Raw genomic sequence first — 13,717 nt, forward strand, 5'->3', positions numbered from 1 at the left:
AGATTGAGCCCCGCATCAGGCTCCCTGCTCGGTGGGAAGCCTGCTTCTCCCTCTCCCCCTGCTTGTGTTCCCTCTCTCGCTGTCTCTCTCTCTCTCTCTCTTTCTGTCAAAATAAATAAATAAAATCTTAAAAAACAACACACACTTGGGGCCCCTGGGTGGCTCAGTTGTTAAGCGTCTGCCTTCAGCTCAGGTCATGATCCCAGGGTCCTGGGATTGAGCCCCGCATCGGGCTCCCTGCTCAGTGGGAAGCCTGCTTCTCCCTCTCCCCCTGCTTGTGTTCCCTCTCTCGCTGTGTCTCTGTCAAAGAAATAAATAAATCTTTAAAAAAAAAAAACACACACACTTAAGATAATTATTCTACAAAAACAATCATATACTGTTTTGTAACTTACTTTTTTTATTCAATATGCCTTTGGCATCTTTTAATTTTTAGCTTTTAAAAAAGTTGGGGATATAAAAAATCTAAATTCCCAAATGTGGACATTTGGGTTTCCCCAATTTAAATAAACAATGTTTCTTTGTATATGTTTGAACATTTGTGTATTTTTTTAAAGATTTATTTATTTATTTTAGAGCTCAAGAGCTGGGGGAGGGGCAGAGGAAGAGAGATCTCAAGCAGACTCCCTGATGAGTGCAGAGCCCCCAAGTGGGACTCAATCTCACGACCATGAGATCATGACATGAGCGAAAATCAAGAGTCGGTGGCTCAAATGACTGAGCCACCCAGTCGCCCTTTGTGTAAGTATTTCTATATAAATAATTCCAAGAAGCTAAGTTGTTGTATCAAGAGGTATGGACTTTTAAAGTCTTGCCTTCTGAAAATATACAACCCAAGAGTGCCAGTATTTTCACACACTTTCCAATACTAAATATGACCAATCTTTTTATCTTTAGTAATCTGAACAATTTAAAAAATTTTTGTTATTGTTTTAATTTAAATTCTTTATTAGTGAACTTGAGCACCTTTTCATGTTGTCTATTTGTGTTCTATAAATGCTTACCTAAGTTGTTTGCCAATTTTGCCATTGGCTTGGTGGTATTTTTCTTAATTTTTTGTAAGAGGTCTTTGTGTATTAGGAATATCAGTCCTGTGTCTTTTAGATGGGTGACATATTTTACGCTGAGCTTATAAGTTAGTTTTTATTTTTTTCATTTAAAATTCCAAATTTTTACATCACCAGGTCCATCTGTCTTTTCCTTTATGGGTTTTCAGTTATATGTCTTTAGGGTTTTATGTCATGCTTAGAACTCTCCCCACTCCGAAGTAGCAATAGCTTCCCAGCCTATCTCCCTGCTCTGTCCTTGTCCAACCCCCTTCATTTACAACTTTATTTTTAACACAGCAGCCAGAAAACTCTTTTCAATACCTGTATCTGAACATGTTACTCTGCTGCTCAGAAATTCTGAATGACTTCCCATCTTGGAGTAAAAAAACAAATGTATCTTTGAACTCACCCGAGACCCTCATATCTTTCCCTCTCTCTACTCCCAACACCCTTTTGTTGCCTTAGCTCCAGACACACAAGCCTCCTTCCTGTGCCTAGAATATTTCAAACACACTCCACTCCAGGCTGGGCATGTGCTATCCCTCTCCCTGAAACAGCTTTACCCCTGATGATGCACTCGCTCATCTCCCTCAGTCTTTGCTCAAATGTCAGTGTACTAGTGAGGTCCTCCATGACCACCCTATTTAAAATTGCATTACTTCATTCTCACCCCAAACTTTGCATTTCCTTCATTTTCTCCTTGGCACTAACATCCACCATCTAATATACTATATATTTTTCTTGTTTATTGCCTGCCTCCCTACCTCATACGCAGAAGCACACATACTAAATTACAAATTCCATGAAGTCAAGAGTATTATTTTCCTTTAAACTATAGTTCCAGCTTCCAGAACAGTGCCTGGCATAGCAGGTGAATAATCAATATTTGTGTAAGAAAGAGAAAGAGGGAGAAAAAAAACCTAAGCATTTCTAACCCATCAGATTGGCAAACGTCAAAATATCTTATGATATTGTGTTGACAAGTATAGGTAAACAGGAACATCTCTAGTAGGTTCTATGGTTGGTAATTTGACACTAACAAAAGTACAAATGTCCCTACTCTGTACTCTAGTAATTCTATTTCTAGGAATATATACTATGTAAATACCCTTACACATGAGAAAGACACATGTTTACAGTAATTTATTGCAGCAGCGTTTCAAAAAGAAGATTGGCAACAACCTGCCTATCAACGGGGTAATTATTAATGAATGATGGCACATACAATGAACACTATGCAATTGTTTAAAAAAAAAAAGGCAAGATCGAGGAAACCCTTTATGCACAATCTCCAATATTAGTTGCTAGGAGGAAGCAAGCAAGGCGCAGAAATGCCACCATTTGTGCAGGACGACAGCGAGGGTGACATGTACCTGCCTGACGTGTGTACGCAACAGTGCGCGTGCCCCGAAAAGCACAGGCTGCCAAAATTAGATGCTGAGGACACTGACTCTTTTTAAATATTGAACTGTGTGAATGCTTTACTTTTTCGAACTACGTTTCTAATAAGCAAACCTAAAAAATTCTGGAGACGGGAAAAGTTTTAGAAAAAGAACAGAGGACGTGCCCGCGGGCCCGCGCACAGCCTGCTCGTCCACGCGGTCCTCCGCGGGCGGGGCCACCGAGCCGAGGCTTCCTAGAGCGGCCGGAAGTGCCGGCGGCCCGCGGCGGGGCGCCCATTGGTCGGCCGGAGTCCAGCCTTTGTTCGGGGCCGCCGGGAGGTGGCCGCCGCGGCGCGTGAGTGCGCCCTGCGTCCGTCGCTTCCGCGGGGGAGGACGAGGGCCGAGCCTCCGGGAGCGGACGGGGAGAACGCGAGGCGGCGTCTGCCCCGCAGCCGCCGACGTGCGGGCTGCGCCTCTCGGGCGTGCCGTCAGCGAGCCTCCGCGCGGCGCTGTGGACACGAGGGCCGGCTGCTCGGCAGCCCCGCGGGAACGGAGAGTCTGACAGACGAGCGCTGCCGCGCGGGCCGGCCGAGGGAGCTTGCGCTCGTGAGAGCGCAGATGTGAGTCCGTGCCCCTCTCGCCCTGGCTCCCTCATTAGCTGTGTCTGTGTTCACGGCGGCTTTTGTCATCTCCGCGGTAACGACGTCCCCGAAGCACGGTTCCGAGAGGTTCTCCTTGAGTCCGCCCCGGCGAGGACTGATCTCCCAGCCCACAATGGCCGCGGCCCCGGAACCCGAAGGACAAAGAGCACTTGCAGTAGTTAAGGCAGAAGAGCAGCGCTGGGGACGGGACGCCGTCTCCCCAAACTACGCCCCTCCCAGGAGGGAGGTCTTCCGGCAGCACTTCAGGAAGCTCTGCTATCAGGATGCGCCTGGACCCCGCGAAGCCCTTACCCGGCTCCGGGAGCTCTGCCGCCAGTGGCTGAGGCCAGAATGCCACACCAAGGAGCAGATTTTAGACCTGCTGGTGCTGGAGCAGTTCTTGAGCATTCTTCCCAGGGACCTGCAGGCCTGGGTGCAGGCGCAGCACCCGCAGACGGGCGAGGAGGCGGTGACTGTGCTGGAGGATCTGGAGCGGGAGCTGGATGAACCGCGGAAGCAGGTGGGAAGGGGACACTCGTTTGGCTGGGCGAGATCGGGGCGTGTGGACCGAGCCAAAGCAAAACAAAAAGCATGTGAAAGAACACCTGGGGGCGTTTGCTAGGTTATCGTAGAGAAGAACAGGCTTAGGGAGGGACCCGACTGCCAGTGTCAAATACCTGGTACAGACCCAGGAAGCTGATGCAGTTTGTAAGGGTGGATCCGTGAGAAGTTACGGGAAGGCAAGTAGGTAACAGAGGTAAACAAAGAATCCTCCAACATTCGTACCTTTCTATTAAAAAATGGGCTTCCTGGTTAAAAAAAGAAAAAAAAAAACCCTCCCTTTCCATGGAAATAGTCAAGGTGGGTTCAAATAGGTGTCGAGGATATTACAGAACAGCACTGTCGAAAAGAACTGTAATGTGAGCCACATGTGTAGGTAAAATTTTCTAGTAGCCACATTTTAAAAAATAACAAGTGAAATCAAATATTGTTAACCCAAAATAATCATGTAATCAATATAAAAAATGAGGTATTTTGCATTCCTTTTTTGTACTGTTCTTAAAATTCAGTGTGTATTTTACACTTTGTATATCTCCATTCCTACGAACCACATTTCAAGCGCCCAGTGAGCACACTGTGCTTGTAGCTATCATACTGGACAATGCAGTTAGAGAAGAAACGCCCCCATTTGGTGAAGGTTGGGCTAGATAATTTTTGAGGTTCTTTCCAAGTCAGAATACTGATCCTGGACCTCTGCGATCACTGTGAGACGAGACTGAATTTCACTCTCCAGTGGCCTGAAGTGTAGGGATTAGTTTCTGACTCTTCTTTTTTTAGTCATTATTTCCATTTGCAATTGAATGAGACTTTTTCCCATTTGTGTTCCTGGTCCCTGGCAAATCCTTCTTTTGATCTTTTCTCTGAAGTTCTTTAAGTTCTTTCACAAAATCTACAAGGCCAATCATACCTCATTGTTCCCAGGTCCCAGCCAATTCAGAAAGACAGGACACACTTTTGGAAAAGTTGACCCCCTTGGGAAGACCCCATGAGTCACTGACTGCACAGCTCCATCCCAAGAAGATTCAGCAGGAGCAGGAATCTGGGGAGCCCCAAAGGAATGGTAAGGAGCAAGAATTTATGTGTATGAGGGAAGATAATGGTTTCTTGTGTTAGGAGCTTTCTCACTTTGATGTTCTCCTTTTCAAGTTTTCTTGCTTATCCTCCACCTCACTGTGGAAGATTTTATCCCCCTTCCAACCCTTGCCTCATCATGGAAAGAATTATATTTTAGTTTTTCATTAGACTTAAAAGCTGCTTTTTGGCCCAATGGATGGGGGATGGGATTTAAATACTCATTCAAGTTAATAATACCTTACATTTCTATTTGTTGTTACCTGATGATTCTAGTTCTGAATTCTCTTAAATTTACATTTTTAACAGGAGAATTCATATGACAGCCTGTGTTAGTCTATTAGGGCTGCCAGAACGGAATACCACAAGCTGGGTGACTTACACAACAGAAATTTATCTTCTCACAGTTGTGGAGGCTGGAAAGTCCAAGATCAAAGTGTTAGCAGGCTTGGTTTCTGGTGAGGCTTCTCTCCTTGACTCACAGACTTGCTGTATCTTCATATGGCCTTTTTGCTGTGCACACACACTTTTGCGATCTCTTCCTCTTAGGTAAGGATGCCAGTCCTATTGGATAAGGGCCCCACCCTTATAACCTCATTTATTCTTAATTACTTCTTAAAGGCTCCTTTTCCAAATGCAGTCACATTGGAGGTTAGAGCTACGACGCATAAATGGGGGGGAGGGGGGCAGGGCACAATTCAGTCCCTAATACATCCTCACATTGAAAGAAGTAGGAAAGAGAGAGCAAGAACTAGTCAGTATAGTAGGCTTTTTGTTTCTCCCATGTTAGGTTGACTGGGTTTTGGTTGTCGTTTGCTTCTCCACCCCAGTAATCAGTTCACTAATTGAAAACCAGATGTCTAGTGTATCCCCAGGCTTCAATAAAAAGTAAACAAACTTTAAATTCCAGTTTGCCCAAACACTCCTTTTTTCAGTGCTCCCTGTCCTTTCTCTAGAGGCTCTTGTGTCCATACTGCCTCCCCTGGGCAGTATTTATACTCTGGCCTATTATGGATTCCATTCTCACTACTTTAAATTTTACCAGTATGGTTCTCTCATTCTCTAGGTTCCCTGCCAGGTGATCGGTCTAATCTGAAAAATGATTTTAAGTTAAGATATTTGTATTTCATACCTGGAAAGATGGCATTCGATTATGTATAATTTAAAGGAGTCTTTTCATGCTTTTAAAGCATAGTGTTGGTTATTGGTTAGCTTTAGAGGTGAGGTTGAGACCCCCTGTTCTGTTCATTCTTCTTTTATTAAACATTTGTTGAGCAGCAGCTACATGCTAGGCACCATGCTAGATGTCAGGAATACAAAGGAAAGACTTCTCTTCAAAAAACAGAAGTGGGCAGTAATGCTATAACTTACAAAAAAAAAAAGGACAGCTATCCCTGTGGCAGGCCCACAGAAGTGTCACAGAGTAGGTTTGATTGAGCTGAGATGGTCAGATGGGTGGGAACTGGGAAGGGAGAACAATTCAGGCAGAGAGAACGGAGGGGGGGCGGGGGGCATGAAAACTTAACATTCTAAGAACAGCAGTTACTCTGAGTTGATTTTGACGAAGAGAATTTTGTGGAAGGGAAAAATCAAAGGTCAGTGGTGAAGGTTCCTGAATACCACGCTGAGGAAACAGATGAAGGTCTGTTACATTATTTGTTTGTTTGTTTGTTTTATTTATGTTTAAGTAGGCTCCACACCCCAACACCAATACAGGGCTTGAACTCAAAACACTGAGATCAAGACTTGAGCTGAGAGGGGCGCCTGGGTGGCTCAGTTGGTTAAGTGACTGCCTTCAGCTCAGGTCATGATCCTGGAGTCCCGGGATCGAGTCCCACATCGGGCTCCCTGCTCAGCGGGGAGTCTGCCTCTCCCTCTGACCCTCTTCCCTCTCATGCTGTCTCTCATTCTCTCTCTCTCAAATAAATAAATAAAATCTTAAAAAAAAAAAAGACTTGAGCTGAGATCAAGAGCCAGATGCTTAACCAACTGAGACATCCAGGTGCCCCCGTTATATTATTTTAATAGAGGAGTGGATGACAGATTTGTGTTTTTTAAAAATCACTATCCATGATTCTACTTTTTTAAAGTTACAGAGAAAAGTATTAAAGAAGGATATCTCCAAATGTAGACAAAGATTATTTGAAGGCAATGAAGTCACAGATGACTTATTCTACTCTCTTTTCCAAAGTCTATAAGTGAATGAGCACAACACTATAAATAGGGAGAAAAGATAAAACACAAGGGGGGTGAGGGGAGACCACTTTCAAATATAGAAGATTTTAGACCAGTGCCCAAATAAGGCTGGAGAGAGAGGAAGGAGAAAATTCAAGAGATACTTATTATTCATTTATTAATGAACAGGTCTGATTAGACATTGGTGGTTGGGGGTGTTTTAATAAAATCCAAGTTGGTGACTTGGGTGACTTGCAGATAATGGTGTAAGTAATTGAGAGGAAAATCAGAAGGTGGGAGTATCTTATGTGTGGAAACTTAGAATGGATTCAATTCTTATACATGTGAATTTGCTGTACCTCTGAAACATCCATCCAGTAGGCAGTACAGTTTAAAATATGGTTCTAGATATAGGAGAAAGATGTGGGAGGAGATAAGAGATTTGCGAATCGTCCCTGGGCAGATGATAGAAGCCATGGCTGTAGACGAAGTTGACCAAGAAGAATGTATAAAGTGAGGAGAAGAGAGGCACATGCAAATTTTTGAGGCATGCCACCATTTGAAGTTTGGGTGGAGGAAGAGGATTCTACAAAGAAGACACATCAGGGAGTATCAGAGGAGTAAGAAGCAGAAGAGGGTAGTGTCACTAAAGATACCAGGAGCTTCAGCCAGCTATAGCCAATGCTACTAATGGGACACAGGCTAAGAACTGGTAAGTGTCCACTTACTGAATTTGGCATTTAGAAGTTAGTGGTAGTCAAGAATAGTTTCAGAAGGCAGAAGCTAAAAGACGTAGGCTACTTTAATAAGCTTTAGTAAGCTTAACTATGTGGGGTCTTCACCTTTTTTCTGTGAGCAGGCATATTATAAGAAATTTCTCTCACTGCCTTTGGGAGGAGACAGGACAAGCAGTGAGTCATAAAATAGGTCACAGTAATATTTTAACATGTCAACATGCTAAATTCTATGTAGAATACAGAATTATTATGACTGATGGATAGTCTGTGCAAAACTCTTAAGTTCTAAATGGTCTTCCTTGTTTTTTTTAATAGATATTTCTGGACTAGTTCACTCTACTTCATGTTATAAATTCCGAAAAATACACAGTTCCTATACCTAAAATTGTAGAGGGTTACACATGTGTTGCTATTAAAATAACTTTTCAAGGAAAAGTATGAACTGTCTTTTCTTAATCTAATACGCTGAAAGGTGCTTCATGAAATCTAGCTATCCTATGAGGCCTGAGAATTTTTAGGGAATCCCTTTTTGAACAGCACGAATAGGACTTTGTTTCTAAGGAACAGCACCAAGAGCCATGCACAGTTTTTATCTGTGTCACCGCCACCACACTCCCCACCAAAACAACTGACAAGCAAAAAACAAAACCCACCAAAACAATACAAAAACAAAATAAAACTCTGCGGAAATCACAACACATTTCAAGACGTGCCTTTCAACTTTATTAAAAGCATGTAATGTCCGGTCCAAATCCTCATTTTACAGTTGAGGAAATATACCCACAGTGGTTGTGACTTGTCTAAGTTTCCAAAGAGTAAGAGGCAGAGTTGAGATTACAGTCAGAACCTGGGGCTCCTGCCCGCTGGTCCAGAACAACTGTTAAAAGCCATCAGGATAATGTACCAAAAAGTCACTATCTCTCAAAATGTAAATTTATTGTTAAATAGACTTTTTATGCACTATTTCTTATTTTAAAAAATTCATTGTGGGGCGCCTGGGTGGCTCAGTTGATTGAGTGTCTGCCTTCAGCCCAGGTCATTATCCCAGGGCCCTGGGATCGAGCCCCTTCCGGGCTCGCTCTGTCAAATAAATAAAATCTTTTAAAAAAAAATTATAGTATCCATACCAGCAAGGTATTATTATTTGTATTAGCTGTTGGCTAGCATAATAGGACTCCTCTCTGTAAACATAACTGGGAATTACAATAGCATTAATCACTTAATACAGAATTATCTTCATAGATTACAGAAGAACTTGGATTGCAATTCTTTGTAGCACATTTTAAAGTATTTCAAAGTGAACTTTTTGGACATGCTATTAACCCACAACACTGACTCTCCATTAGCAGATAAATGACAGTCTCTTTAACTCCCAGTTTCACTGCACTCGGCATTTAACCTTGTCCTTGCTCCCCTAGACTGTCAAGCAAGTTGTACACATGGTAATCAGATGATCTTTACTTGTCCTCATCTCAGTGACCAGCAGGGTTGGACTTATCTCGAATTGTAACTGATAAGGACTCTTGGTATTACATATGCCAAAATAACATTGGAAGGTCAGCCCTGGCAGAAGGTGTTAGATCCAAATATTTTTCATTTTGTCTGTTCTAAAAGAAGGTCTCTTGGTGTGCCTGGGTAGTTCAGTCAATTAAGCGTCTGACTCTTGATTTCAGCTCAAGTCATGAATTCAGGGTCATAAGATCAAGCCCTGCGTCAGGCTCCATGCTTAGTGGGGAGTCTGCTTGAGATTCTGCCCCTCCTCCCACTCATGCTCTCGCTAGCTCGCACTCTCTCTCAAATAAATAAGTAAATCTCTGAAAGAAGGCCTCTGGCAATCCTATTGGCCTGGGACTGGCTAGCACTTGGAAGAGATACATAAACAAGGCCCTGAAACTCCAGTTGACCAAGAAATAGACTACAGGTCCTTGAGATGAGAAAAGTTCACATACGACAATTTTCATACAATATTATTCTGTACCCTGTTCAGTTGCAGATCGAAGGGAGAGAGTTATCATTTCAATTGCTGACCAAGAAAAACCAACTTTGTATTTAAAAAAAAAAAAAGCCTTTTGAAGTTCTGGTGAGATTTTTCTCTAGATTTCTCCTGAAGTTGTGGGAGAGAGACTCATCCTGAGGACTGGTAGATTACACTGAAGATGGTGGACTGACCACTTAGTTTTGTCTTTTTTTAATTCATCTTCATCAGTAAGCCACAGGAAAGCCAACCAGTGGTGACAGCTGTATATAAAAGAAGTGGTTGAGCCAATATGCTGATGTTTGAGAACACTTTTCTTAATGGTATGGGGGTGTCTCTGATTTCCATGATTTGCTTGATCATTATTACCCTACTAACTTAGCAATACTTCTGTCACACATTATACTTTTACAAATGCTTTATCATACATTCCCTCATCTAATCAAACTATAGGTAAAGAGGAGGGCACAGAGGTGATAAGGAAACCAAAACAGTGGTGCTCTGCCAAAATTTAAGCAGTTATCAGACAGTTCCAAGACTGGAATCTAGACCGCCCTGGCTCTAATTTAGTCCTTGTCATTTCTAGCCAAAGATAATACAGCAATTAGGTTCCAAAACAATATCATCTTAGAGGAAATATTCCAACTTTGAGAAAGTCTACTGCCTGATTTAAAAAAATAATAAATAAAATAATAATAATAATAAATTTTTTTTAATTAAAAAAAATCGTTAAGGAGGAACTGATTTGAGGAAGAATGGTAGCAAGGGGACATGGTGATGACAGTGAAGAGTGGACTTCACGGCATGGCACTCAGCCATGTGAGCCAGTGTTTTCCACCCCCAGCCCAGGCACTGAAATGTCCGGGTAGCTCTTGCTGCTGCTTCTGTCATGCCACCTTCTGTCATGGTCACCTACCATTGAAAACCGTAATTAAATGACTGTTGCACAGTGAGGATTCCTAGGTTTGTTGAGATGGTGGTCACAGCAAGACCAACTAGGTGACTTTCTATTCCCTCCAAATCATCAAAACAGCTATTTTCTATAAAATTCATCTCAACAAATATTGAGTACTTGCCATTATGTGCTATTCTGTACTAAGCTTGGGGTTGAGGACATGGGGAGCAGGAAGAAGGAGAGAACACATCCAATTTGGGAAATTAGGGAAGACTTCCTGGAGGAGAGAGCATTTGAGATGGACCTTGAATAATAGCTAATAATAGTGTGGTTCCTGGACCACTAGTATCTATCAGATCAGGAAACTTGTTAGAAATGCAAAAAAAAAATTTTTTAAGATTTTATTTATTTATTTGACAGAGAGAGACACAGCGAGAGAGGGAACACAAGCAGGGGGAGTGGGAGAGGGAGAAGCAGGTTTCCCGCTGAGTGGGGAGCCCGATGTGGGGCCCAATCCCAGGACCCTGGAATCATGACCCGAGCTGAAGGCAGATGCTTAACGACTGAGCCACCCAGGCGCCCCAGAAATGCAAAATCTTAAGCTCTATTCCAACTTTATCAAATAGAAGTTCTGGGGTCAGGAAGCCTGACATTCTGTTTTAATAAGTCATCCAAGTTGATTCTGATGTACAATCAAGTTTGAGAACCACCATGCTAGGATTTGGACAGGAAGAGATGATAGTTTCAGAAAAAAGGATTCAACCCAGCACATACACCAGACCATTGTCACTTCCTACTAATCTTCCTGGATTGATCCTGACCTACATGTTCTCAGTCTGCTTTTAATTAATTAATTATCCTTCACACATTCCCCTCCTTTGATGGTTCCTAATCACTACATTCCTCTCATATCCCTAACCCCACTGTCTTCTCCACTTTTACTCAGTTTTACTCCCACTTAACTACCTGTGTTTTAGGCCCCTGCATGTTTCTCCCAAACTTCTACCTCCCTCCCCATTTCTGTTCTTCGATCCCCGTCTGTCCCTCTTAATTATCCTCAGCATATCTCTAGTCCTCATTTACCACTCACCACTCTGCCTTTGCACAGGATTGCCAGGCAACTCCCTGATCCACATCAGTGCCTTTTCCCCTCTTCTTAATCTGTTCCCAAATAATTTTTCTGCTGCTGTCTTCCCTACTGGCCTCTTAATCTCTTCCTTATGTTGTCAATATACGTTTTGACAATGCCAAATAATCTAGTTTGTACATTGTATGTGACTTTGTTTTTTATAACACATTTATAACATTTACGTGTTCGTTCTTTCATAGGCTTGGCTTCTCAAACCTAGACTAGGACATGTTTGTGTACTCTTTGTTACAGGTGATAAAACCATAACTAAGAATGAAGCATTGTCCCAGAAGGAAGATTTGCCCAAGGACACAGAATTCCTTGGGAAGATAAATGACAGACTTAACAAAGACATTCCTCAACATCCTGAATCCAAAGATGCTATTGAAAGTGAGGGCAGATTAGAGTGGCAGCAGAGGGAAAGAAGACGCTATGCATGTGAGGACTGTGGGAAAAGTTTCAGTCACAGCTCAGACCTTAGTAAGCACAGAAGGACTCACACTGGAGAGAAACCCTACAAATGCGATGAATGTGGAAAAGCCTTCATTCAACGTTCCCATCTCATTGGACACCACAGAGTGCACACTGGAGTGAAACCCTATAAATGTGAAGAATGTGGGAAAGATTTTAGTGGGCGCACAGGTCTTATTCAGCATCAGAGAATCCACACAGGTGAAAAACCCTATGAATGTGATGAGTGTGGGAGGCCCTTCCGTGTAAGTTCAGCCCTGATCAGACATCAAAGAATTCATACAGCAAATAAGCTTTACTAAGATGGTGAAATAACAGAGGTTTTTAGCTACTCAGCTCTCCTTCATTATCAGAGAATCTGCCTTAGGGACTGTGAGTATCCTGAATATAGACAAAGCTTCAGTCATCATTGAACATTTCTCTGGCACCAGAGAATCTACCTGAGAAAATTTCCTTTTATTTCTAAATTAGTTCAGTTTCTTAGGAAGCATTAAGGTTATTTCAGAAAGCCTTGTCTGTTAACAGATTGCTCCCTTGCAGCCCAAAATAACCATGTTTCTTGGTTGAAAGATAGTGAATTCTACTTCTCAGCTTTCCTTTTTACTTGACTATTCTGTGTATGACATTAGGCAAAACAGTCACATTTTTCTCTGCCTTCATTTCCCCCTTCTGTAGAGGACACAGTAGAGACCCACCAGGTATGTTGTATTAAGTTAGAGCTGCTTTTGAAATTAATAACTAAAACAATACTAAGTATTTATTTTCCATCACTACTGATATAATGGCCATTATAATGTATAATCATTTTGTGGAATTTGTTTGCCAATGCTAAAAAAGAGGAAACTACCAAAAAAGAAGCAGGGTAAGGAAAACATTCAAGTGGGAAGGAAAGCAGTAAGTGATGAGTAGGAGCTACTGCGAAGAGGGATGACCGTAATGAGGATAAATCACTCCTCTTCTGAGTCTCAGGTTCCTGGAAACCGAGAGACGTGGGGAGGGATTGGTCCAGAACTGCACTGTCCAATGAAGTAGCCAGTGCCCACATATGGCTGTATAAATTTAAAATTAATACACTCAAAGTAGAGAATTCTGTTTCTTAACCACATGCGGCTAGCAGCTACTGAACTGGACAGCACAGACACAGATCGTTTTTATCATGGTGGACAGGATGCTGCTGTCCTAATCAATCACCAGTAACATGTCTTCCAGCGTATATTCTGTGTGATTCTGAGTTCGGGAAGGTAGTAAAAGAGACACCTGAGGAGACTGTAGTAGCAACAGGAGATAAAATACAAACACTCTAAGAAAGGAATTTAGTAATAACTTTATGGCACTTTTCAGCCTTAAAAAAGGAGTATATTATAATTGGAAGACTGAAGATTATTAAAGTAAATACAGTAACATAATAATCTAAATTAAAAGCTTAAATTACTGGGCGCCTGGGTGGCTCAGTTGGTTAAGCGACTGCCTTCGGCTCAGGTCATGATCCTGGAGTCCCGGGATCGAGTCCCGCATCGGGCTCCCGGCTCGGCGGGGAGCCTGCTTCTCCCTCTGACCCTATCCCCTCTCATGCTGTTTCTCTCTCTCTCTCTCTCAAATAAATAAGTAAATAAAATCTTAAAAAAAAAAAA

General features: G+C 42.4%; 1 protein-coding gene across 2 annotated transcripts; it reads left to right on the forward strand.

Moving 5' to 3' along the window:
• The first annotated feature begins 2,690 nt into the window (after window positions 1-2,690).
• LOC102740689 (zinc finger and SCAN domain-containing protein 16) lies at window positions 2,691-13,273 on the forward strand. Of its 2 annotated transcripts, none has more exons than XM_031031731.2 (3): window positions 2,691-3,592; window positions 4,555-4,693; window positions 5,014-8,945. In XM_031031731.2, exons 1-3 carry the CDS (start codon window positions 3,206-3,208, stop codon window positions 5,025-5,027), a joined length of 540 nt encoding a protein of 179 aa, XP_030887591.2. In that variant the 5' UTR covers window positions 2,691-3,205; the 3' UTR covers window positions 5,028-8,945. The 2 variants fall into 2 exon arrangements, with proteins under 2 accessions (XP_030887591.2, XP_006736840.2); XM_006736777.3 differs by lacking the exon at window positions 5,014-8,945 and adding an exon at window positions 11,868-13,273 and having other exon boundaries at window positions 2,701-3,592.
• The last annotated feature ends 444 nt before the right edge of the window (window positions 13,274-13,717 follow it).

Source organism: Leptonychotes weddellii, unplaced genomic scaffold (assembly GCF_054177405.1).
Source record: "Leptonychotes weddellii isolate Sample4059 unplaced genomic scaffold, ASM5417740v2 HiC_scaffold_2084, whole genome shotgun sequence".
In the NCBI taxonomy this organism is placed as follows: Eukaryota; Metazoa; Chordata; class Mammalia; order Carnivora; family Phocidae; genus Leptonychotes; species Leptonychotes weddellii.